Source organism: Cyprinodon variegatus, unplaced genomic scaffold, assembly GCF_000732505.1.
Source record: "Cyprinodon variegatus isolate N-32 unplaced genomic scaffold, C_variegatus-1.0 Scaffold288, whole genome shotgun sequence".
Lineage (NCBI taxonomy): Eukaryota > Metazoa > Chordata > Actinopteri > Cyprinodontiformes > Cyprinodontidae > Cyprinodon > Cyprinodon variegatus.
In genome coordinates, this window is record NW_015150741.1 from 7,812 (window position 1) to 33,411 (window position 25,600).

At 35.3% G+C, this 25,600-nt stretch overlaps 1 protein-coding gene across 1 annotated transcript; it reads left to right on the top strand.

Moving 5' to 3' along the window:
• On the top strand, window positions 1-25,059 carry pou2f3 (POU class 2 homeobox 3). Its single transcript, XM_015383586.1, has 13 exons — window positions 1-137; window positions 310-366; window positions 12,286-12,314; window positions 16,227-16,328; window positions 17,454-17,559; window positions 17,832-17,920; window positions 18,947-19,123; window positions 19,354-19,495; window positions 19,841-19,974; window positions 21,308-21,472; window positions 21,899-21,941; window positions 22,114-22,231; window positions 22,977-25,059. The coding sequence occupies exons 2-13, from the start codon at window positions 318-320 to the stop codon at window positions 23,017-23,019; spliced, it is 1,197 nt and encodes a 398-aa protein (XP_015239072.1). The 5' UTR covers window positions 1-137; window positions 310-317; the 3' UTR covers window positions 23,020-25,059.
• The last annotated feature ends 541 nt before the right edge of the window (window positions 25,060-25,600 follow it).

Consider the following 25,600-nt stretch of genomic DNA (forward strand, 5'->3'; position numbering starts at 1 on the left):
CACTGCAGAGGTGAACGCTTCTCCACTTAGGAAAATGCCAATGAGCAGCTGTGGATTTCCAAAAGTTTTTATCCCAACACCCTCATCTGCTTGAATAAAGTGAAGATAGAAAGAGGCTCCAAAACTTTTGACCAAAGGTAAGACCCTCTTTGAGAACCAAGCTTATGGATGCTTATGGTTTGTGCAGCAGTTTGGAGGGGAGGGCACATTAGAATAAACTCAAGATCATTTTCCTGGGTGGCCTGAGTGCCTCATTGTCCCTGTTAAGTTACAATCCAGTAGGAAAATCAGCTATATTTATCATTACAGATATTAAGATGAGCTCAGACCCGGTGGAGCAGTCGGAGGCTCCGGCTGAACAGACAGGTAAGGAAATTTCACCTTCAGCAGAGCTGAATCTGGATACCAACACATAGATGTGAGTCAGGAAAGCTGCTTTGTTTGCTGTGAAACTGCTGGAGTTTCTCCACTAAGCAAGTTTGCTCTCCGCTGTTTACAAATCTGAAAATTAAGGTGTGGGTTTGATCTCTTAAACTGGAGACCTGTGTTTGATATTGAGATGTGAAAACAATATATTTTTTTAGATGATCTGCAAGTGTGTGTTTGACCTTTAGGTGTCTTAGGATCTTTACCTATACGATATTTGCAGCATCGTTGCTGTATTTAATGAGCATGAGGCCTGGTTTGTCACAAAAAGTAGAAACATTTAGGTGCTTTGTGAGATTTTGTGTGCAGACAATTTGGCAGTTGGCTTCTGTTCACGCCTGAAGCTATTTTTCTCAATGACACTGAATGCCCACAGGCTGAGGATGCCAACCAGCCTGCCACAATGAAAAACCAGGAAGAAGCAGCATAAAAATGTGGAACTTTTATTTAAAACAATGAACCCATGAGAGAAGTGATCTATCTGTTTCGTGGAAGTGATAAATGTCTTTCTGTTTTTGGTTCGTTTAGACCTTTAAATCAAGTCTCTATACAGGTTTTCTATAGAGTGTCTTCCAGACAAAAGCATAACATAGAAATATCTTAGATGATCCAAAACAAACAAAACCACATGTGCCTCCAAGGCGAGACACTACAGATGGGGGTTTTCTTCATGGTTTGGGTGAGGAGTCACTAGAAGGCAAAAAAAAAAAAACGTTTATCTCAGGTGAATCTCCACCTGCACCTGCTCCCTCCGCAAACTTGCCTCCTAGAAGTTTTGTTTACACACGAGTTGGAGATGAAGCCACCAGCTGCGTTGATGAACCAGTGTGCAAGAAGTTTACTTCTGAAAATATGCATTTCATCAAGTCCATATCTATAGTGCTTTATAGTGTTTTCCCCTTTTAGATCTCAGATTGTTTATTGTACATGTAGCTGTTTCAGATCTACAGATTTTTTTCTATATTACACAATTCTAAAATATATTTTTTAGATGATGATGTAACATATTAAGAGAGATAAGCTATTCAACCAAACTGGCCCTGTGTGGAAAACAGTAATTGGCCCTAGACATCTTGGCCCATTCTTCCTTGCAGAACTGGTTTAATTCATTCAAACTGGAGGCTTTTAGAGCATTAGCAACCTTCTGGGGTCATATCAAAGAATCTCAATTCAGATCAAGCCTGGACCTTGACTACCTCACTTCAAAACCAACATGTTACTCTTTTTTTTAAAGCTGTTTAGAGGTGAACTCGCTGGCGTGCTCTGCATCATTGTTCTGCTTCACAACCCAAGTCTGAATGACATAAGATAATGAAATGCTAGAATTCCGCTCTCCTTCTGGATTTTTTATTTATTTTTTTGGTATATAGCAGAATTCATTCATTCTAGTAAGTTTTCAAGTTTCTGAAGCAGCTCTGTGTTTGCTTGTTCTGATTTAATGGAAGCCAACCAGAACTTTTAGTCAATTAGCTGAGCTGCCAAACTGAACAGTTTCCAGCTGTTTCAGCTAAAAGCCTATCTGTGGTCGTCCTGACCCTGATGTGTAAGAATTAGCGCAATAAGGCTGTCCTGATGTTCTTTTTCTATAATACAATTGAACTTTATTGATCTTACATTGGAAAAATTTACCTCTGCAGTTAACCCATCCCTTGGGGAGCACTGGGCTGCCATCGTGGGGCACCCAGGGAGCAATCAGGGGTTAAGGGTCTTGCTCAGAGACCCAGAGTGGCAGTCTGTGGGAGTGGGGCTTGAACTCAGAACCTCAGGATTCCAAGCTCTATGCCCTAACCACTAGGCCGCCACTCCCCCAAAAAGCTCAGATTAACTTTACACCAGATTTATGGGATATGCAACTTCCTTAAGAGTTTTCTCTTAAAAGAGTTTCCCTAATGGATGTTTTTTTTTTTTTTTTTCAAATGTGAGATTGGATCTTATTTTAAATTTTTTAAATTAAAAATAAGTTTCACTACCATTTTAGGCTTGGGAGGCCTGCAGTTATTTAGATGTTGCTTTGTGTTTTTTAATGACCTTCAGATTGAGTGATGTTGTTGGCTCTTTTGGAGCAATTTTGGTAGCTTCTGTTTGTGGATAATGAGTTTTCAAAGAAAGCCTTTAATAAAACGATGGATGTCAAAGACTCTCTCTTAGGATAAAAACACCACTACATGTTATTAAACAGGTTTAATTTAAATCTATCTAAGCCTTTATCAAAAAAAAAATTTTTCTTATGAGTTAATTCATGACTTAACAATGTGGATGGTTAGTTTTATACAGAGAGCTGAGTTGGGTGGATAGTTTTTCCCCTTTAATAACTTCTGAACAAATCATTTTGAAATTGTTTGTTTATTAATCTGGTTTATCTTTGTTAAATAGATCAAATTTAAATAAAGATTTGAATTATCAGACAGTGACAAATCAAAAACAAAGAAGAAATCTGTACGGTGGCAAATTTTCACAGCTGTTAGAATCTAATTATGGCCTAAAATCATTGCTTTTATTTTTCCTTAGCATGTCTAAACTTGCTCTGAGCGAAATACCTGTTGGACTTTAAGCTGGTTAGCAGTACGACAATAGGCCACCGGACTGAGGCTCCCTGGAGCAAAGTTAAAACCACCAGTTAACGTGCATGTTTTTGAAATGTGGTAGGAAGTGAAACACCCAGAGAAAACCACCACAGCATGAAAATGGCACGCAAGAAAGAAAAGGGAAAAAAGGGAAAAGTTTTAGTGTCACGCGACGCGACAATGTGTGTTATTCATACTCTTAGACCAGGCGGCTGTGGCTTGTATCCAGAACCATGTGCGAGGCGGGTTTATTCAAATAAAATAACCTGGTAGAGTTCAAGTTCTGCTGATTCAGATCATTCAGGAGAATTTTAACAGCATGATTTTTCCACCCTGACTTACAAAGCTGGAATGAATCTAGAACAGCTTTGTTAAGGCATCCCATTTCGAGCACTTCGAAATGTCTTGCTACTGACATATGCTCCGTGAACAAACTTCCTTTGCCTTGATGGTTACAAACTTAAAGTTAAAGTCTAGTGACCCAACAACAAGTATGTCTTTTTATTTTTAATTTAGGTTGACATCGCATTATTTAATTTAAATAGGAATTTTTCAGACAAATTCCAGCTTATTCGTCCGACCAAATTTAGCCTAAACAGTTAATAAAGCTTGTTTGACCAAAGAGGGCCACCTGAAAAATCTTCTTAAATACATTTTTGAAACTGTATCTGTAGATGTCTTTTTTTCTGCAATTTATCCCCCATCTTTTGCATGCTTCACTGAAACTTTTTAAAAACTTTTGTCAAATAAAGTAACCTCTTCTATAGAGTACATTTTCCAAGTGAACCTTTGCATGAGGATCTTTTTTATCCTCAATCATACTGTTGTGATAAAACAGGCATAAAATTCAGACATGGCAACAATATCTGGAAAATAGGGAGTCAAGACTGTGGAGTTGTTCAAGAAATCTACAATTTGTTCAAACGAACAAATGTCTAAAGCTAAATAGTGTTGGCCGACAATTAAAGTTGGTCTGTGTATAAGAGCTGCTTTAGTTTTGACCTGATTTTTCCTAATAGGTATAGATAAATTAAATTAACCATTTACATGTATTTGTTTGATTATGTATTAACAAAGCTAATTGACTATTTTGATTATAATATTTCATATTTAATAAAAAATGTGATATTTCAAATTATTTAATATCCTCAGGTTCATTACAACTTTGTGTTTTTACACAATCAGTTTATGAAATAATTGGGTAAGGTTCAGGACCGAAGTGCAGACAGATGTTCTGAGGAAGCACTGTGAGTTTCAGAATAACAGAGAAAACAGGGAAGAACAAATTGAGGAGTCACAGGTGAACTGAATTTTCCTATTAAAGGAATGCTCTGGCTGAGGGACAAATGATTGAGCATAGATAAACAGGGAAAAACTCAAAGAAGAAACAAAGAGAATGTATCCAAATATATACAGTAATTATGTCAAGAAAAAAATGAATGCAAAAAAAAAACTAAGAAATATACAAGAGAAGTAGAAAGCACCTAGCAAAAAAAAACAACAACAAGAACACAGAACTAGTATGGCAAAAATAACAGTATTTGGGAATTTATAATGGACCAAACAAACTACCGTAAACCTGCACGACCTGACAACTAATAGATAAAATCCAAAAAAATGTTTTTATTGTTATTGCGTAAACATACGATAATCTGATTACAGAAACATTAACTCCCTTACAATGAGGAAAAGTAAAAATTGCTTCAATTTAGAAGTAACTGAATCTAATTTATCACATGGCTTAAATACCCTGGATATGTTTAATCATTTCTAAGGACCTTAATTTGGTTTAATGGAAATAGAAGCCAAAAAAGCCCCTTATTTTATATTGCTCCTATTTTAATATGGAAAAAGGAGGTTTGATTAAGCAATTAATAAACACACAATACACATTAAAGATGCTTTTTTTTTTAGGACCTAATATGGTAAATATGGACATACTGAAGAATATTTAACAGCCTAAAATTGTGATTACCAATAATAAGAAGCTGGATTACTGTAAAACACATCGAAAGTGAGAATCAATTATTGAAAGACTTTACAATATTACTACTTGTTATGTAGGATCTAGAGTGGTAGAGTTGTAGATATGTAGTGCACCTTAATAACCTGTAGAAATGCCTTGTATTTTATTAACTTTAAATGGGTTTACACTGATCTGGAACTACTTTACTGGACCTGTCTGGACAGGACTGAAATAATGAGATTTATTTTCATACTATTTGAGGTGATTGAAGCTATTAATCTTGTAAAGTAGTTTGAAATTAAATTAACTGTGAACTTGCAGTAAAGTAATGAACAAAACTGAGCTCAGTTCAATAGAAAAGAAAAGGGGTTTTTCTTGTTTGAAGGAGCCACTCAGTCCAACTTATTTTTAATTCTCTCTAATTCTAGTACTTCATCACAGAGGATGTTACAATATACCACTTTACATATAAACGAAAATAACTGACTGAAGGCCAAATTCATTTCAGTTAAACCTTCATATTTCACAAGAAGAGTCAAATTAGGTTAAATTGAATTTGTTTAAAAAAAAAAAAAGCTTCAGGCCAATTAGGAAAACTGTGATTATTTAGCTGGTGGTGCCCTTCATGGTTTAAATTACAGGAATGGGAGATCAGAGTAATTATTGTTAAAGACTTAACAAAAGGCTGTGGAGACATTTGCACCATTAGGACACTGGTCCTCTGGGACTGGAACTGGGCGGGGCCAATCAAAGGATCACAGCCTTGATCTATTTCTTTATACTAACAAAACTCAGCAGTGCTGCAGACAGAACATTGCAAACCTGTGGTCTTTCATAAAGGAAAACTATGCAGTTCTTTGGTATCAAATCCAATCAAATTGACCCTATAAAAAAAAGACAGGAGGCATCTTCTATATGAGACCTCATTATTTACATCTCATTTAAAACTGTTAAATTCCTCTCGTGTGTTTTCAGTTTTTTGTTTCTTTGATTCAGTGAGGTTAAATTCAGTTATTTCTACTGAGCCGGTCTGAACTAAATATAAATCTTAATGTGGACAGATACAGAGCATTTAATGAAGTTTGCGCTTCTCCTCACATAACTCAGGTCTGCATCTATCCGAGTTTAGAGACAAGCTGCTCCTTTTTTAGCAGAAAGAAACCAACAATCCATTAAGGCTCAGTATGAGCACCTAAAATAGCCCTCATATTCATTAAAATGGTTCTAAATGTAGTTCTAATATTACACATTTCTACTACTGGAATATGATTTTTTTTTAAATTACCAAGTTATGATTAAAACATATTTATACCAATTACTTGATGAAATCCTGAAGAATATTATTTAAAACTTTATGTATTTTAGTAACTTACTTAAATATGTGAAGAATTATCTTGATTAATCACACAAAGACTAATGCATTTAAATATTTCCTTTGCAATGATGATTTTTCCACTTGAAAACCCGGAATTTAAGGTTATAATATTAAATCAGGACACAAAAAAACATTAAAATTTGGACTCTTCAAAGTCTGTTTTATATGTCTGCTGAAAGGTTGTGTTTGTTTAGTTTAAAAGGTATTCTTAATATTACAAAAGAACTTCATCATAATGAGTATATTCTATTTTAATAAGAATAGTTCATAAAATAGTCAGCTGATGATTTGTTTTCTGTTTGCCATGTCTGTTGGCATATCTAAGAGTATTAAACAGGATTCCAAACATAAAAAAGAAGTTTCTATGAAATATGTGCACGGTTATTAATGTGTCCCTGATTTGTACAGTATATGTACAAATGTATAGACTTGTTACTCCATTACTAATGTTACAGCCTCTTTTCTTCATTTCCACTCTTATAATTTGCTTGACAGTCTTGGTCTGAAGTTTAACGATCTACAAACAGTTAATGCTCTCATGTGCTCTAAAAATTAACAAGGGAAGCAATCATGTAATAAAAACAGGTTTCATGCAAAGTCAGAAGTTTCCTGCAGTTAGCATGCTGACATGGGCAAATCTTGAACGGCACAGACAGAGTATCTGCATGGTGTAGCCTGGATTAAGTTGTCTTCTTTTTACTGTTGTCTTGTCTTGTCTGCGGAAGCAGAATTCTAGGAACTACTGTGCATTTTCAGTGTTGTTTGTTTTGTGGTGATTATTTTTTTTTTCTGTTTTCTTTCTCCTCTTCCCTCTCTGTCTTTCTATTTCTCTCGTCTTAATTCTCCTCCCCTCTCCCTTTCTCACCTCCCTCTCTGTCCAATGCATATAATTTTATTACCTAAACCATATCTAATAAAACTTCATACATAATTACCAAGTGGAACCTTATGGCAACAAACCATAATGGTCTACTACTTATTAAAGCAAATCTGTTGGGCTATTATCCAGCTCCCAGGACTACACTAGTGAAACAGGAAATAAAACAAAGATTAAGTCTTGTGGATACAGAGTCATCTGGATGATGTCTCAGCATCATGTCTTAAAAATCAGTAGCTGGAGATCACATTTTGAGCTATGCTGCAGAGTCACATTTGTAAGATAAGGATGCTTGAACTTTTTTTGCTCAAAGCCAAATATTCGTCTGCAATTACTGCCAGTTTATTTAGATTGTATTAAACAATATTTAGCCATATTTGCCTTTGTAACCATCCAAAAATATACTTATTAGTTTAGTAGAAATGATTGAGATTTCTGATAATAGGTGTATTATCTGAACCGACAGATCCTTTTAAATTGATCTAAATCAATCTAAGAGCATTTAGAAGTAGAAATAAAAAACATCTAAACTAACCTGATTAATTATGGCAGCAGATTCACAAAGGAATTCTCATTGATGCACATATCTCAGTAATTATGCTATTACAAACTTAAACCAAAATAAGATGGCATTACTTCATTTGGAATATTTCTGTCTTTTTTATGGCAAATCACTTGACTAAATAAGCCTTTAATGTTGTTTAGACCCCTTAATCAGAAATATTATGCTCCACCTAGTTACACCAACACACTTTCACCTTATATGTCATCCCTGCAAACTAAGACCATTTCAAGACGTGCAGACTGCTTTTTTAGGAAAAAAAGAGATATAAATTAACACCCACCGCCATTTTTTTAGGTATACTAAGTGGACACAATAGCAACGAAAACATCTATAAATTAGTGTGAATGATCGAAAAAAATTAAATAATTACATTTAAACATACGATCTTAACAAATTGTGAGTTGTAGTTATCCTGATAAAAGTGAGGTAAAGGGACCAGATGACATTCCAAGGTGAAAATGTTTGTTCCAGATTGGGAAAAACAGTTTTTTTTTTAGATATGGCCAGAAAATAAAACTGCTTTCAGTACAAATGCAATAACAGAACATATTGAGAAGTTCAGTGTGTATATTTATTGATTTGTTCCCTCACTAAAAAAATCATTTTTCTCATTTTTCCATGGATTCTGTACAGATGGGGGTCATTTTTCTTCACCATTTCATATGTTTGCAGTTTTGTTGGTTTCCTGCATTTATTCAAAGTCAGTGATTGAAGCAATCTTTTAATAATCTACTGCAGAAATGTGGAGTACCACAATAATTAATATTTATCTTCACAAGGTGTCATGTAGTTATTTTGGTTTCTTCATCTTTCCTGTCAATAATTGGCCCAAACTGGGGTCAGAACCTCAGAACATGGAAAATATGAACGTTTTTATTCTCCCAGATCTGGAGAAAGAAATTGAAACTAACTCTTTTTAACAGGCTGATGGAAACAAAGGGCCTACAGTTTCTATATTATTAGATTTTTTATGAGTTTGCCTTTTATATGTATCCCCAACAGAGGTTCATTGAGATTAAGACCCTCTTAATGACTGAATAAGGCGTAAATCAGGAGTAGAAATAGAACTTGTTTGATAAACATTTAGGATCTATTCTGAAATAAGGGAAAACACAACTTCTTCTTAAAGGAAAACACTAAAATATCTTTAGGAAGGCAGAAAATATGATCATTAATACTTTTAAAGAATAAAATGAACTTTTTGGTAGCAAAAAAAAATCTTTTATATTGTACACAGCAGTCATTAATCTATTTCACACGTAATATATTTGAAAAAATATATTTTTAGAGATGTTTTCTGTTTCTTTTTCTGGTCTTTTCTAGTTTTCCAGCTTTTTTGATAATTTGCCTGTTTGCTTGATATTAGAACCTACAGATTTTTTTTTCTAGACAAAACAAAAAATATTTATTTTATGTAGCTAGTGACTTTTTGTGTCTGCGCACTGATGTGTAACTATTGCAGGTCACATGTGTGCCGGCGTGTGCGTGCGTGTTGAGGCCGAGGCTTCCTGCACTCAGAGCTGATTTGCATGTTCTGGTCATTTCCATACTGGAACCTTGGCTGTGAAGCTGGCTGTGCTGCAGGGAGGGGGTGAAGGGTTGGTTTGGAGAGGTGGGGGTAGGGTAGGGGGTTAAAAGTGTATTTGCATTTTGTGTTTAAAGCAGCTCCCTGCCTCTTTCGTTTGCTCTCTCTCTCTCTGTCTCTCACACACAGCCCAATAGGCCCAATTTGACATTCAAATGATGTGAGCTTACCCAGTAAACCTTTGTACCACCGTCCTCTGTGATCGTCTCCTCACACACACTGACTTCTATCTGTGAATCTTCTTAAAAAGATGTGCATTTTTTTACATGTCTATTACCTTGCAAAGGTATGTTGATAGCTTAAACCTTTTTACATTTGAAACATTAGCAACACAAATTTCCATGTGTTTAATCAGGATTTAATGTGGGGAACAAACACAAATTAGTGGTTCATTGTGAGACATTTGTTCTGAAATAAATCTGAATAATGTAACATTCATTTGCACTCCATTCAGTACTTTGCTGCACCACCTGTTACCCTGGTTACCACTGGACTGAGTCTCAATCTGCTGTAAAACTAAAATATCCATCTTTTACTATTCCTTTTTTTTAAAAAGAGCTAAAGCTTTTTATAGAGTGAGCATCTGGGAAGATTAGTTTTTAAGTCTGGCCACATTAAAACCATTTGATTTAGGTCTGGACTTTGACTGGACCATTTGAAGATGGCCGCTCTGATCTAAACCATAGCATTCTAGCTCAGTCTCTGTATTTGGGGTTGCTCTGCTGAAAAATGAACCCCCACTCTAGTCTCACCGGCACCTCGAGGTTTTACCTCAGGATTGCCTCCAAACATCTCTGTGCAGCTTCATTCAAAATAAGCATTCCCACAGCATGATGCTGCCACCAACATGTGTCACTATAGGGATCCTATATTTTAGATAATGCACATGGTTAGATTACCTAGAGAAATATAGCTTTAAATGTTTACCATAATGCTCATTTTTGGTTTCTTCTGCCACAAGCATCTTCCTTCACATGTTTACAATTTCTCCTACATTGATTAACGACTGGATTCATGGAGTAGGACTAATGTTTGTCCCAGATCCCCCCTCACCAAAGCTGCAGAAAACTAAAGCCCCCTTGGAAAAATAGGCCTCTTGGCTATTTCTATTAAATGCTGGGCTCTTAAACCAGGTGAACTATTCTGTCTTGTTGGATTAGAATTTGTGTCATATTCTTTTTTATGTCCAGATGACTGATATGAACAGAGTTCATGAGATTACAGAGCTAAAGAATATTCTTTCATAACTTTCTGTCAGATATGTCTGCAGTGTTTCTCCATTTTCATAATGCTGTTGTTCAACTAATGTTTTAAATAAAAACTCACTGAGGTCTTTACAGCACAGTAGATATATTTACAATTATATCAACTCAATTTACGACTTAAGTTGCCTGCTGAAAGACTGGGGTTTTAATTAAATGTATTTAAAAGCATTATATAAAAAGAAAATACAAAAACAAGCATAATATCCAAAATCCAGTATATCTATGAACAATTGGAAGAAATTCTGAAGCTCTATAAAAATATTTAATCCATGAATCAGTTGTTTAATTTTTGAACTAAGTAATGTATTTAGAAATAAATGTGATAATGAATCAAGTTTATTACTTTTTTAATTTTTACTGAAAATATATCTAAATGCCTATGCATTTTTTATTTATCATTATATAACTGAAAGTATATTAATTAATTGGTTAGTTGGTTAAGGGCTATGTAAAACAAACGTAGGAATTTGACTACAGACCACAGTGCAACTATTACGCTCTCTTCTTCATCTTATGTTCTCAGTGAAGCTTGTTTGTTTAAATTTACCCACTGATAACTCTGCAGAGTCCCATTGAACATTTTCACTCACTTGAATGAACATAGTCATCAGAAATCCGCTCATTGTCTATACCCACGTGTCATGCAAGGTCTTGGGTCACTAACAGGATAAACGATCATGCATCCAAGGCTATTAACCAATCAGTTATGTTTTGTTTGGTGAAGTTAATAAAAAGAGGCTATAAATGTATTGAGAAAAAGTGTACGTAGAAAGATCCCAAGCTTTACGCTGGGATGCAGCTGTGCTGTAAATTGTGCCACTGTGCAGCCCTCATGTATGAGTTTAAAATAATATATAGTTTTAGTTCTTATTTGTATCTATTTGTTTTATCTCTGTTTTTATTTATTAATTGATATAAATGTCACAATAATTTGTTCAGTTCATGAACTTCCCTGTAAAAGAGCATTATTTAATCGGTTTGTTGATAAGAATTTCAACTGTGCATTATTATATTAAAAATAGACATGATCCAGATTATTGGTCAGGGACCAGAATATTCATTTATTGTTTGATAATTTCTCATCTGTGATCTGGAAGTAAAACGTAATAATCTGCCTTCCTCTCTTTCACATTTAATCATTTAAAATCAAGAGTTCCCACCTTTTTTATATACATCAACTTCACATTATGAGCAACTTAATGCGAGGAATCTACAGTTTGTTTTCTTTTTTTAATGTGACAGTCAGCCAAAAAGGAAATGAGTAAGTGAAGCCATGAAAACAAATGTATTGTATTAATCCAAAAAAAAAAAAGCATGATTGGTGAACCTCTGATTATTAAATGTATTTTCTGAAGGTAGTATTTGAACTTGAAGCACAAAAAACTGAATCGAAAAATTAAAGAGGCTTTATTTACTCTTCAAATATCAAAGAGTAAATGCTTAAATATTATGTATTTTAAAGGGCAAAATCTTTATAATAATGAAAAAACTCTGACAAATTTTCTAATTCGAATTTGCAGTTAAAGCGGTAACAAAAAATACATTAAAGTCCAACACATGCTCCTTCATAATGGTCTTATAGTTGATTTGCTTTGGATTTTATTTTACAGAAGGCTGTATATTTCTGATCTGTTTTCCTTTTTTCTCTCTTTCCATATGCAGAACGAAACGGAATAGACTTCAATCGACAGGTGAGTGCCTGACATCACTTCCAGTGTCCAAATTCTTATGAATGAGGATTGTGTGAATGAGGCCTCTGTTTCCAACGCTATGACTCAGGATGATCTTTTTTTATACATATGATCCCTTCCTCTTTGCTTGCATGCAATCCAATGTTTGTTTATTGTGCTGTTGGTGAAATAAATACATCTCATAATGAAAGAGAAATGATAGTCAAAGATGACCACATGCAATGCTGGGTTGTCTGTATCGCAGAGAGGATGCATGTATGGCTTACCGTACATTTAGGAGAATGATTCTTCACTGAAAGGAAAATCTTTATTGGAAAACAAACTAAAAGAGCCCACAGTTAATCAAAACAGTTAGATAGATGGAAAAAACAGTATAATGTGCCAAAACAGAGCCACAGTTGGATCTATGATGTGTTGGTTTTTATGGCTGTGCTTTATAATCACCAGACTAAGCGGCAACTAACGATTATTTTACAAATCAATTAATCTATCAATTATTTTTCTGATTAATCGATTACTAAATTAGCTGACGATTATTTCAATAACCGATCAATATGATTAATTGTTTTAGCCCTACACCAGAGAAATTTTAATGACAGAGATAACATAAGGAATTACCAACAGCTAATTACACTTGATTAATATATGGAATATTTACAAAGAAAATATGAACCTTTATAAAAGAAAAGTGATGCAATCTAAACCTAATAACTGATTCTGCCACAATTTTGGAGCACTATTGTTGGCAGAATTGTCTCAATTCAGCAAATCTGGAAAGGTTTCAAGCCTAAATAGGCTGACTTAGATCTCAGTTAGATCTAAGTCTGGTCTCTGACTGGGCATTATTTTGTGTTTTAAACTAGTACGTGATAGTTTAGATCATTTTCCTGCTGCATGATGATGATGATAAGGACATCATTTTGACAATTCACTGCATATTTGTTGAATTCCTTCTTTTGTGTCTAAAACCATATGAGTGACGCCACTCTCATGTTTAAAAAGTGTAGTGAATTAGTATTGGCTCCAAACATATTGTGTGTCAAAACAGTGGATGGATGCTGGTGGATGTGGTTGTGGAACCAAATGCAGAGTACAAGGAGGCGAAGATGAGTTTTTGCTGAATTAATGAAGATGCGAAGGCAACAGAAGCAAAATGAAAAACAAAAGACAGAAAACAAAAACCAGAGTACGTCAGGGAAAACACACATGAGGAGCATAGTAACGACGAGAAACAAGGACCGGGGAACTGCACAGTAGCTGTATATATGGGAGACAGAACAAAGACTGAGGTAATCAGCTAATAGGGAGCAGGTTTGGATAGAAGCAACTAGAAGGGAGCAAGGGAAAAGGAGACTGGCACATGAAGGCAGCAGAGAGAAACACAAAAACACAGCACTGGTTAAATATAACTACAAAACAATTACAATAACACAAAATGGAAAATAAACCAATGACCAAGAAAACAGACATAAATAACTAAAAACTAAAAAAGAAACTCAAAAAAAGAAGTCCAAAGGGAAAACCATGACCAGAAAAAACTGATAAGGGTAACTCTTCCACTGTGGGGAATAAAATCAGCTCCTCTTTTTCCTGTTTTTTGTTTTCCCTGCAATTTTACTAGGAATATGCTAAATTGTGTTTCCTTATGAGGAAAGGTTCTATTCCTGGGTTGGCTTTAGGGCTGAGGTGAGAAGCTGAGTTTAGGTTGAGTTGATTGGGAACAGCAAATATGTGTGTGGATCTGGTATGAAGGGCTAATAAATTGAAATGGAAGAGAAGGCAAAGTCCCCGTAAGTGTAGGTGGACAAAACATCATGTGTGTGGAAGTGTGCTCCTGTTTTAGCATCAGAGTGAGGATCATTTAAACTATTTCTGCATCAATTTAAGAACGGTTTGTATCAAAGAGAGGAAATTTTGCTCATCCCCACTTTCAATTAGGTTTAGAGCTAAAAAGTAAATTGAATTTAGATGAAGTAAATGGTTAGGTATGCACTGGTAAATATTGGGTTTATGAATATTGTCAGGGTTAGGATATAGAAAGAGATTAAACATGACTAATAAACAATAGATGTCAAATGGAGTCAACACAAGGTTCTCATTACATATAAGAAAGGTTGGTGACCCTATATTGAATCTGAACTTAGAAATTCAGATTTTAGTGCAAGTGTATTTGATTTTTGGAATAATCACACTCAATCAAAAGCACCATTAATGTAATTTTCAACATGTTTATTTTAACTCAGCATTTCCAATCATAACCAGCCCTCATGTAACTTTTACCCAGAAGTGTTTCTAAAGTCTTAAAAGTGAGCTTTCAAAAATCAAAGTAAAATTTACTAACCATGTATTCAATGAATGAGTAAATAACATAAATCAGCTTGTTCTCCCCTCTCTAAATTTCCACCATGACCCCCATTGGTGGCATTCAGTCTGAAAACCACTGAGATAAGCTAAACATTAAACTTAGTCAACAGGCTGATAATAAGAGTCATTTGGAATAGTGTGAGGATATTTAGCATTATTTTACACAATCTATGCTTGATTGAAAAATTAGTCAATGATGCGTAAAATGCCAGAACGTTAATATGTTTTTGCACCAACCATGGACAAAATGTTCAGCTGCAATGGGAGGAAACATCTTGTTGCAGTACAAAAACAACATTTTAAAAACCAGCTGATTTTAATAAAAAAGAAATGAACAATAACATATTTGTAGATAAAAAAAAAATATTGCATCCTTCCACTGCCACTGGCCAGCCTGGCCTGCTGAACCGTTTCCAAGTTTGTTCATTAAATAACCTTTGTTTTGAGTTACAAAAAGCTGAACCTCTTATTGTTCCTAAGGACAAAGAGGCTGTGTTTTGACAGAGCAAACCAGGATCTACACCAAGTTCCTGTTGATCATTCAATTATCTAAAAACTACTGAATGTCTGCTTTAAAACTTCAAGATATATGAAAATCTAAACATAATATTATTATCTTAATTGATGTGAAAAGCAAGGATTAAAATATTAAACCACATGCTTTCAATTTGCAGGATTGGATCGATGCTGTCGCAGCACATATGGCTTAAATAAACTTTAAATATTTCTTGATTGATATAATATCCCTTTTTAAAAATATCCTTTGTCTGAGCTATTTGATAGAAAATTATTCACTTTGATAAAAATTTTAAACTTTTTAGACTTAAATGTAAATATAAAAATGTTTTACTGTCTTATACTAGTCAAATATTAATCTTTCTGTTAGAAACATGGTTCCCAAGTGACACGGCAAACTACACTGATAAAGCTAAAATAGGTGCTGCAGAAATGCCTTCTCACTAACCTCACAATGTTTTTGTTTTTTAAAGTTAAAATTATTTAATCAACCGTGGAGTGATTCTTTAGATAAAGAAGATGACTTCAACTGAACATATTTCCATGGCAATAAAGTTTAACTGTGCTGTTTTGTTGACAACATACCGGTAGGTGTTCTTTATGCCAGAAAGCATTTGCTTTAGTCTTTTAAGATTAGTTGATGGTGTTAAGAAATGTCTGGGAATGTTTCCAGATCAAAAGGTTTACAAACTTTAAGTGTCAGTTTGATTAATTAGAAACAAATTACACAGTTTGCAGCACCGTAATTATTATTTTTTTTTTCATTCTGTATTTTGAGGAAGTGCCAAGGGGAGTTAGGGGAATGGATATTTGCATAGCGGTTCGCCCAAAGGGAAGGTTGACCGTCTATCGTGTTTTTTTATCACAAAGAGCGACCAAACAGGTTGTGAGGCCTGTGAGTTTGGTCTGCCTCTATGCTGTGAAAATGCAGTCGGAAACATAGGTTTCCTGCTTCTATGGCCTCTGTCACATTTAGACAATTATTCTCATATCTCCACTTTTCTATTTATTTATATGTTTGCTGCACTTTAGATTAAAACAGAAGACCTCAACGACTCTCCTCATTCAACCTCCTCTGTGAAGACATGTCACCTCACACAGAGCTCTCCGGTGCATGGGGGTCAGCTGACAGGGGTAAGACAAAGCCCATTAAATTATGCACTCCTTTGTCAGTAAGTTTCCACATGCTGTGTAACACTGACTTATCCTAAACAATTTGAAAAAAAAAATTTTTTTAATGGTATCATATGATGTATTACAAGAAGATGGGACATTAAGAATCCCAAAAAAAGCATTAAACTATCTTATAGCGCTTGCCATAAAAAACATTTTTCATTTGTTTTGTTTTTTTCCCTAAATGATGTCATATTTTACTAACACTTAGCAATGAGCATGACTTGAAAACCAAAACCTGTCCCATGGACTCATTAGGAAAATCCTTGCCCATGGCAATAAAGGCAGTGGAGGCTTCCTCTCTTTGAGGCCACAAGAGTCGCCCCCTGCTGGTCGTTAGACGGATAACAGTTCAAAGTGGCTCCATTCCATCTGCTGGAAAATAAGTCCTGTTAAATAGAGTCTGAGCTTATATTTCTCATTATATATCTGTTACCATCACAGACAAAGATGAGAAAAAAAATAATTTATGTTTCATTTAAGATTCGTAATCTGATCTAAAATCACTCATTCTACAATTACCAGTTTGCTTCCCATTTACAATTTGTATAAACCACCTTTTTACCAGACAGTGCCAAACACTGATCATACAGCAAGAGAGAGAGATCTCTGACTCCTCCTCTGCTGTGCTCCCTTCTCTCCAGCTCACCCATGGGGATTTTTGTTAGATCTAGGTGTGTGGACCAAGACAACCATAGAAGTCTGATTTTGTGTGAGATAAACTATTTCCTGGGAATCTTATTACCATAGTAATAAGGCCTTTTGAGGAGAAGTAAGCCCCAAGTATTACAGAGCTTCCACCGTGCTTATAAGTCTTTTTCGCTAAAAAAGCTCTCCTGACCACATAAAATGACTCGTATTAACCAACTCTGCATATTTACGTTTACATCTGAGATTTTTTGGTTTTTTGCATATTTAAAAAAATACAATCCTTTTATTTAAAATTGTAGGTTTTTAATCAGAGATTACCAGAAAGTTTTCTCTACTTAAAGAAATTAAACACCCTTATAACTTCTAAATATAAACAAATTTTCTTCCCGTTTTGCTTTTCTAAAATAAACCCAACTCTACATGTTGTATTTTCAGGAGCTCACCTCCCTCCATCCAATGCAGCAACTGGTTCTGATGCCGCCGTCTCACCTGTCGACTCCCTCCCCCTTCCTAATCTCCCAGAGTCCCTCCAGCCACCAAGGTGGAGTCTCAGTGAGCTTCCTCTATTTCCAGAGTTCAAGTAGAGACTTAAGCAAATAACTACTGGGAAAAAATATGACCTCCTCTATAAAAAAAACAATTGAGTTTGAAGATAGAATGCAGTTTGAGATGGTAGTCAAAGATATAGTTTGATAAATCTCAGTGTGAGAAGAGATAAAAAAACATGGAATTAAATGTAAATGTACAGAAAGATGCTCAGTTCTGTCCATCCAAAGCAGTTATTGATAAACCTCCTGCTGTGTTGCTTGGCAGCCCTCCTGCAGCCGAACCTGCTCTCCCTTCCCGGCCAGAGTCCACCAGGTCTCCTTCAGCATCAGTCTGGGCTAGCGCTGACTCCACAGGTCAGTCCTGCTCTCAGTTCTCACAGTTTTTAATTGTCAGAAGATGATAGAACTGCTGTTGGCCTGCTTTCAGTGTTAGAGCATCTGCGTGCAGAAGTGGAGACGAATAGTTCCTTTTGCTTAAATAAACTATTCACTTAAAAGCATTCAGTGGTTTTAATGGTACAACCTGTTAAAGCAACTGATCCCGTAAAATCCCTGTGGGGTGATTCCTCATGTTCATACCTGTATTGATTCAGTTGAAATTAGGTTTATAGGTGTTTATTCATGCACTGCTATTGTTAGCCGAGGAGAGAAAATTTCACTTTGCTCTTAATCTTAAAGGACACTGCAGTAATAATTTTCTGTTTGTTTGTTCTTAGCCATTATGCAATGCAAAAAACTGAAATCTAAATAAGTAATTTTTTCTTAAAATAAGTGCATTATTTCTGGAATTGAGTAGGTAAGTGAGGGACTTTGCCAATGGAACAAGACATTTTACTTTTAAAATGAGAAAAAAAAACTTGCATTGTCTTATTTCAAGAGCATAATTATCTAATTATCTTATTTTAAGAGTAAAAATAGTAATTCCATTTGCAAATTATCTTATTTACCTACTCAAATTTAGAATAAATACACTTAATTTAAGAAATGTTGACTTATTTTTAGGTCGTATTTGCAGTGTGTTCTAGGTTTTCTGTTTAGTTCAAAAGTAACCTGCACTATTTTCTCCCATGAATGGTTCCTATATTGAGTTTCACCATAAACCTTTAATTGAGGAATGCCTCAGTGTATTTAGAAGCTCATGCCTAATTTAAAGTGATCTTATCTGGAAGAAAAGCCCAGATCATCAGCCTTCCACCACCATGCTCAATGACAGTTAGCAAGGGTTTTCACCAGATGTGGTTCTGTGCGTTGCAAAGAAAAACAACACTGAAAGTATTAAAATAAGTTGTGGGTTCCTTTTTATGCTTGTAATGATTGAATTGTCCCTTTAATGCCTTCGTAAAGCTGAAGATCAGTCTGTGGGATGGTTTTCCAATGCAGGCTATGAGTCGCTCCGGGTTGGCTGGACCCTCTATGGAGAACCACATGGACATGTCACACCTGCAGATGCCCAAACACATATCTGTGGCCCCGCAGGAGGAACCCAATGATTTGGAGGAACTGGAGCAGTTTGCCAAAGCATTTAAGCAAAGACGCATCAAGCTGGGCTTCACTCAGGTATTGAAAGAAAGATAATAACATTGATTTACTTTGAGGATCCTGAAAACCAGCCAAAAGTTTGAAAATCTGGTTAACCTGTTATTGGATTTAAATGTGAATATCTTCCTAGGTCTTTGTTCACTTGTGTTTCCGTTATTCTGTGATGGGCTGGTGACCAGTCCAGAGATTTTAGAAATGTTATTTTCTGCTTGCTTCATTCGTCTTGTCATTATTTTGTCTTCTCACAGGGAGACGTGGGCCTGGCAATGGGAAAACTTTATGGGAATGATTTTAGCCAGACCACAATATCTCGATTTGAGGCTCTGAATCTCAGCTTCAAAAACATGTGCAAGCTCAAACCTTTGCTGGAGAAGTGGCTCAGTGATGCAGGTACACAGAACTACAAAATAAGAGAGCTTTGGCCTTTGAGAAAAAATACTGAAAGGCAAATATCAGTTTCCCAAAACGTGTTAGTTATTTGCATCATGATTATTGGTTTTGAAGTGCAGGGTGATCATAGTTCTTCATCACTGGGGGAATCTATAATAAGGATCGGTAATAGAAAAATATGCTTTAGGGAGGCACTTCAAAAAGAATTTTAGTGACAAAATTCACAAAATATTTAGAACACTAGAAGAAGCTTACTGCAATGGAATATAATTTACCATATTTAATGTGTTGTTTTCTTGCTTTTTTGAGCTGATTACACCGATAATTTTTTTTCTCATGTTTTAGAAAACTCACCTTCTGACTCGATGAACACTCAAACCTCTCTGCCTCCTCTGATGGAGGGATACGGACGCAAACGGAAAAAGAGGACAAGCATAGAAACCAACATCAAGCTGACGTTGGAGAAACGTTTTCTTGACGTAAGATCAAGACAAACAAACGTTGAATTCTGTTATTTAATAAACAAAATGATTTAGAAAGTTAAAATGCCAATGAAAGGATGACGATATTGTAAAAAAAAAAAAAAAAAAAAAACTGGGTTTGTGAGGTCTAGTCAGATTGTTTGGAAGCCCTGAACAACCTGACTTTACCCACCGAGAACTCAGAATTAAAGAAGACCTCTAAAGAAGATTAAATAATTTCAGGAACATCATATAATAGATTTGCTTTTGATTTTGTATGTTTCTAGCTAATGTTCAGCCGATCTCACAGGTGTGAAATAATGCAATATGTAACTGTGATCGTTTGGTTTCGCACAATATTTTCATCTTGTACTTTTGGAGAGAAAAAAAGGCTAGATTTTTTTTAAATAAAATAAATATATACAATAAATATCAACTTGAAAGAAATGTTGAAATCCTCCAACTAACTAGATTTTATGTGCAGGTCAGGCTACTGAATGTGAGCTTGAACCTCTGACATGCAAAGTTTAAGATCTAAATAGTTACATTTATATGTACTAATCTTACCATATAATCTATAAAGCTGAGCCGTTTCCAAAAAATCTTATCCATGACTAAGAAGTACTTAATAAGGTGTATTCCCAAACAAAATTCAAATATTATTCATGTGTTATGGTCTGAGTTGCAAGTCGAGCCAGCTTTCTAAAATAAACCATTAGCTCTTTAAAATCCACTTTTAATTCATAAAATGTGCCTTTCTTTACCGTTAACATTAAATAATGTTGAAATTTAGTATAATCAATAAACATAAGCCATTCCTTAGGGTGGTGAACCTGCTAAAATGCTAACCTTAAACCCTTTTTCTGTCAGAGATAAAAATTTAGCATTAAATGGTCAATCTTTTTAAACGTACACCTGATTTTTGTCAGAATTAGATCATATGGAGCTACTGTTATCCAGAAATGATGAGTTGTTCCCCCCCCAGAAAATTTTAATTTTAACAGCCTTTATTATAATTTACAATCAAATTCACAGCATTTCTAATGGTAGATTACTAGAAAATCTAAGCATGTTAATATTGTCACAATGCATGTTAATTAATATGGTGACAATACCCATTGTCAACATAAGATGCTGTGAAGTTAATGTGATCAAATCCATCAGTCTAAAGACTGAAGGATTATCATACTATTTTTATTTATTTTTTATTTTACCTTTATTTTACCAGGAAGTCACTTGAGATAAAATCTCTTTTTCAAGGGAGACCTGTTGAGACACTGTTCTGGAAAGTCAGTGTAATTATCCAGATAGCACAGACAGATTTCTGATTTTTTTTTCTTGTTGGTTTCAGAATCCAAAACCTAACTCAGAGGAGATAACCTTGATCTCCGAGCAGCTTTCCATGGAGAAAGAGGTGGTTCGAGTTTGGTTCTGCAACCGCCGTCAGAAGGAGAAGAGGATCTACTGCCCAGTAGCTACTTTACCAGTCAAATCGCACAGCTACAACTCCAGAATGGTAAACTGTCAAACCCATCCCTCTCTTAACTTGAATTTGATAATAAAATGAAACCTTTTAAGGACTAACCTCTAACCCCCTCCAGCCATTACTATAAAAAACATTTTCTTTTTAATCTCCTTCATGAGTTTAGTAGTGCACTTTTTTTCTTTTTTTTTTTTACTTTGTTGAGATATTTTAATCCTTTACTCATATAAATTCAATCTAGTTTTGGATTTGGTGATTAAAGTTAATTTCATGTTTCTTAATTGGAATCTCTGGAAGCCTGAAAAGAGGAGAATAAAGTATGAATGATATTTATAAATGGGGCAACATTAATTCAACAACAATATCAGACATTTTGAGTAAAAGCACTCGTTGATTTTATAGAGATGTCAATTTCTTAACATTTGTACAATCCTAACGTCTGTTTTGAAACGGTTTCAGGCTTCTACATCCAGGTCCTATAGTCCTTTGGCCTCAGGTGCAGGTGAGTACCGTCCTCAATTTACCAGATAACTGTCATGACTGTCTGACAAAAAAGAAGACAGTTTGGCTAGTTTCCCTTGAAATTCAAATAATGAAACTTCTTCCACTAATGAAAATCCTTCTATAATAATATTTCTATGGTTTTGAACAATGTTTGGTCCTTTATCTTTCAGTTTCATCAAATTCATCTCCAAACAGCACAAGTCGGGAACCATCTCCCAACAGCCTCTCAGTTGCTGCCTCTGTTGCTCTGACCTCCCAGGTCAACCCAGCTTCGTACAGTACACCTGGGTAAATACATGCTACTGAGTGTGTCTTATGTGAAGCTGAAATATTGTCTGGTGTGAAAAGTCTTATTACCTCCTCCTGGTTATCTTAGCTCAGTTGATACTTAAGTAAAAGTCCATGCATCCATCCATCCATTATCTGACACGCTTGTCCCAATTGGGGTTGCGAGGGGTGCTGGTGAATGACAGGTCGCCAGTCCATCGCAGGGCAACACAGAAACAAACAGTACATACAACCATTCACACATACACCTAAAGAGAATCTAGAGAAGTTAGACCTAACAGTCATGTTTTTGGACTGTGGGAGGAAGCCGAAGTACCCAGAGAGAACCCACACATGCTCAGAGAGAACATGCAAACTCAATGCAGAAAGACCCCAGGCCAGGAATCAAACCCGGAACCTTCTTGCTGCAAGGCAGCAGTGCTACCCACTGCGCCACTGAGCAGCCTTGAGTAAAAGTCTATAAAACCAAATGAACAACAAATGTTGTTTAAATCATATTTCTGCTACAAATGTTTGAGATTATACAAAAAAAGCCCAAATAAATTTATAATAGACATTAGCTTTTGATGCTGTTTGTGTTATTTCAGTCTTATATAACCAACTTTGCATACTCAACTGACATATGTGGTCAAATCTCACTTCTAGATTAATAACTGTTGATTAGACAACTTAAATTGCAGGCTACCCAGTATAACTATGAGATGTATAACTATATTTCTGTTTATTTCCTTATTTGAACTTTCAGTTCCTGGTACCGCGCCTGGAATGCTCCCACTTATCACCACTGAGAGCCACAAACTGTATCATACAAAGCTTTTAAAGAAGAAGGAAGATGGATTAACACACTCTCCTTATTTTGAGCAGGGTTACAACTTATATGTTGTATCAACAAAAATTAAACACAACACAAAGCAGGACAATAAGGAGAGGACTTGGTTACGCAGATTTTTCCTGCCAGTTATTTGTTCATATTCCAAGGAGCCTGGAGAAAGTCAAATCGTGCTCATGGGATTCCTTATTCGATTGAAAAAATGAAGGATGAAGAAAAATAATCATCAGAAGCATCAGCTGGAAGTCTAATTTTTGAGTACTCAAGCTCAAGACCTTTTTTTTTTTTTTTTTTGTATGTTGAAGGATTCCTGTGCAGATTCACTGAAATTTCGTCAAACTTCTTCTTTAGTCATCTTTGTACAAAGCGTTTATCTGCTGATAACAGTGCTGACTTGGGTGTGCTTATATTTAATTTAAATGTAACTTATATACCGGTAGTGCTGATTCACAAGAAAACATAAGAAATTGTTTACATATTGCAAATTAGATTTTACACCCCAATTGGAGGGATTTGGGTTTCAATTATTTCCATTATTATGTCTTAAAATTAAAGTAACAACCTTAAAGGTATAGCGGAGGATGTTCTTTTTTCCGGGTGCATCATCAAATAAGTGGTCCTCCTAAATTGTCAAATTGGGCTTGTGCATGCTCTTGCACGCATTTAATAGGTGTTCCCCTTTCAGAAGAGGGTGCAGGGTTGTGCATGTGCATTTTTTTTTTTTTTAAGTGGAGAGGGCAGGTCTTTAAAAATTTGCGAAAATCCTCCACTATACCTTTAAATATTACTCTGTATACACCTGGACTAATATTAGCATGGATGTACACTACCAAGCTGCAGAGTGACCATACACTTTTTGCTATCTATAAGGTTCTGGTATAATTCCAACTTTATACTGAACCAATCTAATCAAAATTTTAAAAAAGTTCATTGACCATCAGTTTTAAGTTTTTTCTGTAAATGTTCAAGGGTTAAAGTTACTGTCTATCCAGTAGCTTCATATTGGCCTTAATTGTCCGGTTTGAAACCAATGCTGAAGTTCAAATTTGAGCCACAATTATGAGCTGACAACAAAGAGAAGGATTAGATTAAAACATAAATAAGAATAACCCCAAAAAAGCTAAGTTCCAATTTCACATAAACCAGAAATTGCTAGAACCCCAGTTTTACTAAGCTCAGCGATACAGACTGATAGGGCCTGACCAAGAAAGAAATCGACACCTAATTGTACTCCTTAACCACTGTAACGGAAAATATATTGGAGTGAGTCAAGCTGAGGTTTTCAGACCTTACATCGTATCTGCCTCAAACAGGGTATAGGGAGCATCATGCTGGGGGCACTGGCACCATAAGGGGGCCATACTGGATAGAGGATTCGAACAAAGCATTTGTTCAGAAAACAGGGCTCACATATCCAGACACAATTCTACCAGAAGCTACATGAGATACATTATGCTAAGGAAATTGTAGCTAATTGTTAGTTGGAGTTAACCTAAATGTGACTGTATCTACCTGTATACTGTTATTTTGACTCTGTATGGATTAAAGACGAGGCACAATGAGCTTCACTTTGTGCATCCAGTTTATTTATGTAAAATACCTGCCAAAGGCTCAAAAGTTGATGGTTTTAAAAGTAATAGCAGAGTGTTAGAGCTATCCAAATGTTTCAAAACTTGTAAGAAAGTTCTAACCTTTAATGATCGAAAATTAGGCATCTACATTTTCCACTGTATATTATTTTTTGGGTAAATCCCATTCAACCTTCTGTCAGATTTCATCTGAAGCTCTAACACTTACTTTTTTATCGTTTGATGACTTGTTTGATTTTGAATTTCTCCTTTTATTGTTTAATGTGTTTAATTTAATTGCATGGAAATGTTGCTGTGGTCTAGAGATCTGTTATGTTCTGTATCTTTACAAGAGGTTCATTCTGATATGTTTCAAAATAAAGCGATGTTTCACTAAAATGAAGCCAAACCTACTGTAAATAAATTCTTTTGTGATACCACCTGCAATCAAGAAAGTAAAAGTTCCAAAAACAACATACATCTTTTCTGCTTCCATAAAAACCTGTATGGTAAAGTAGATGCATAGTTTTTTGCACTGTGACTAGTGTGATCATCTCAATAAAAGCAGCAGGTATGGGAGTTTTTAGGGTCTGGGAAGAAAGCCGAAAACAATTTCGGGAAGCAATTGTTGCAGCCCATAAATCATGGGAGAACAACACAGTCATTTCCAAATATATGTAATGAGTTTTGGTGATGATTGAGTGGTTTATAGACTTTAAGTTCCTGGGAGCCAGTGTAAGGACAATATATCTGGGGTGATGTGCTCCACTTTGTCAAGTTTTAGTAAGGATGTGGGCAGCAGCCATCTGGATAAACTGCAGCCGTTTTCATGCAGACTTGTGAAATCACACATGCAGCAATCTGTTCAATATCAAACATTCCTTTTTCAAGATCCTGCTGAGACATTGGTCCTTCAATCCTGAAAATATTCAGGATTAAAGGTCTGTGTCAGTCACTACACTTAGATTTTGG

Coding starts and splice junctions, on each gene's coding strand:
- pou2f3 (XM_015383586.1), top strand. CDS start 318: ATGAGCTCAGACCCGGTGGAGCAGTCGGAGGCTCCGGCTGAACAGACA. Junction 367..12,285: donor GGCTCCGGCTGAACAGACAG/GTAAGGAAATTT, acceptor TTCCATATGCAG/AACGAAACGGAATAGACTTC. Junction 12,315..16,226: donor GAATAGACTTCAATCGACAG/GTGAGTGCCTGA, acceptor GCTGCACTTTAG/ATTAAAACAGAAGACCTCAA.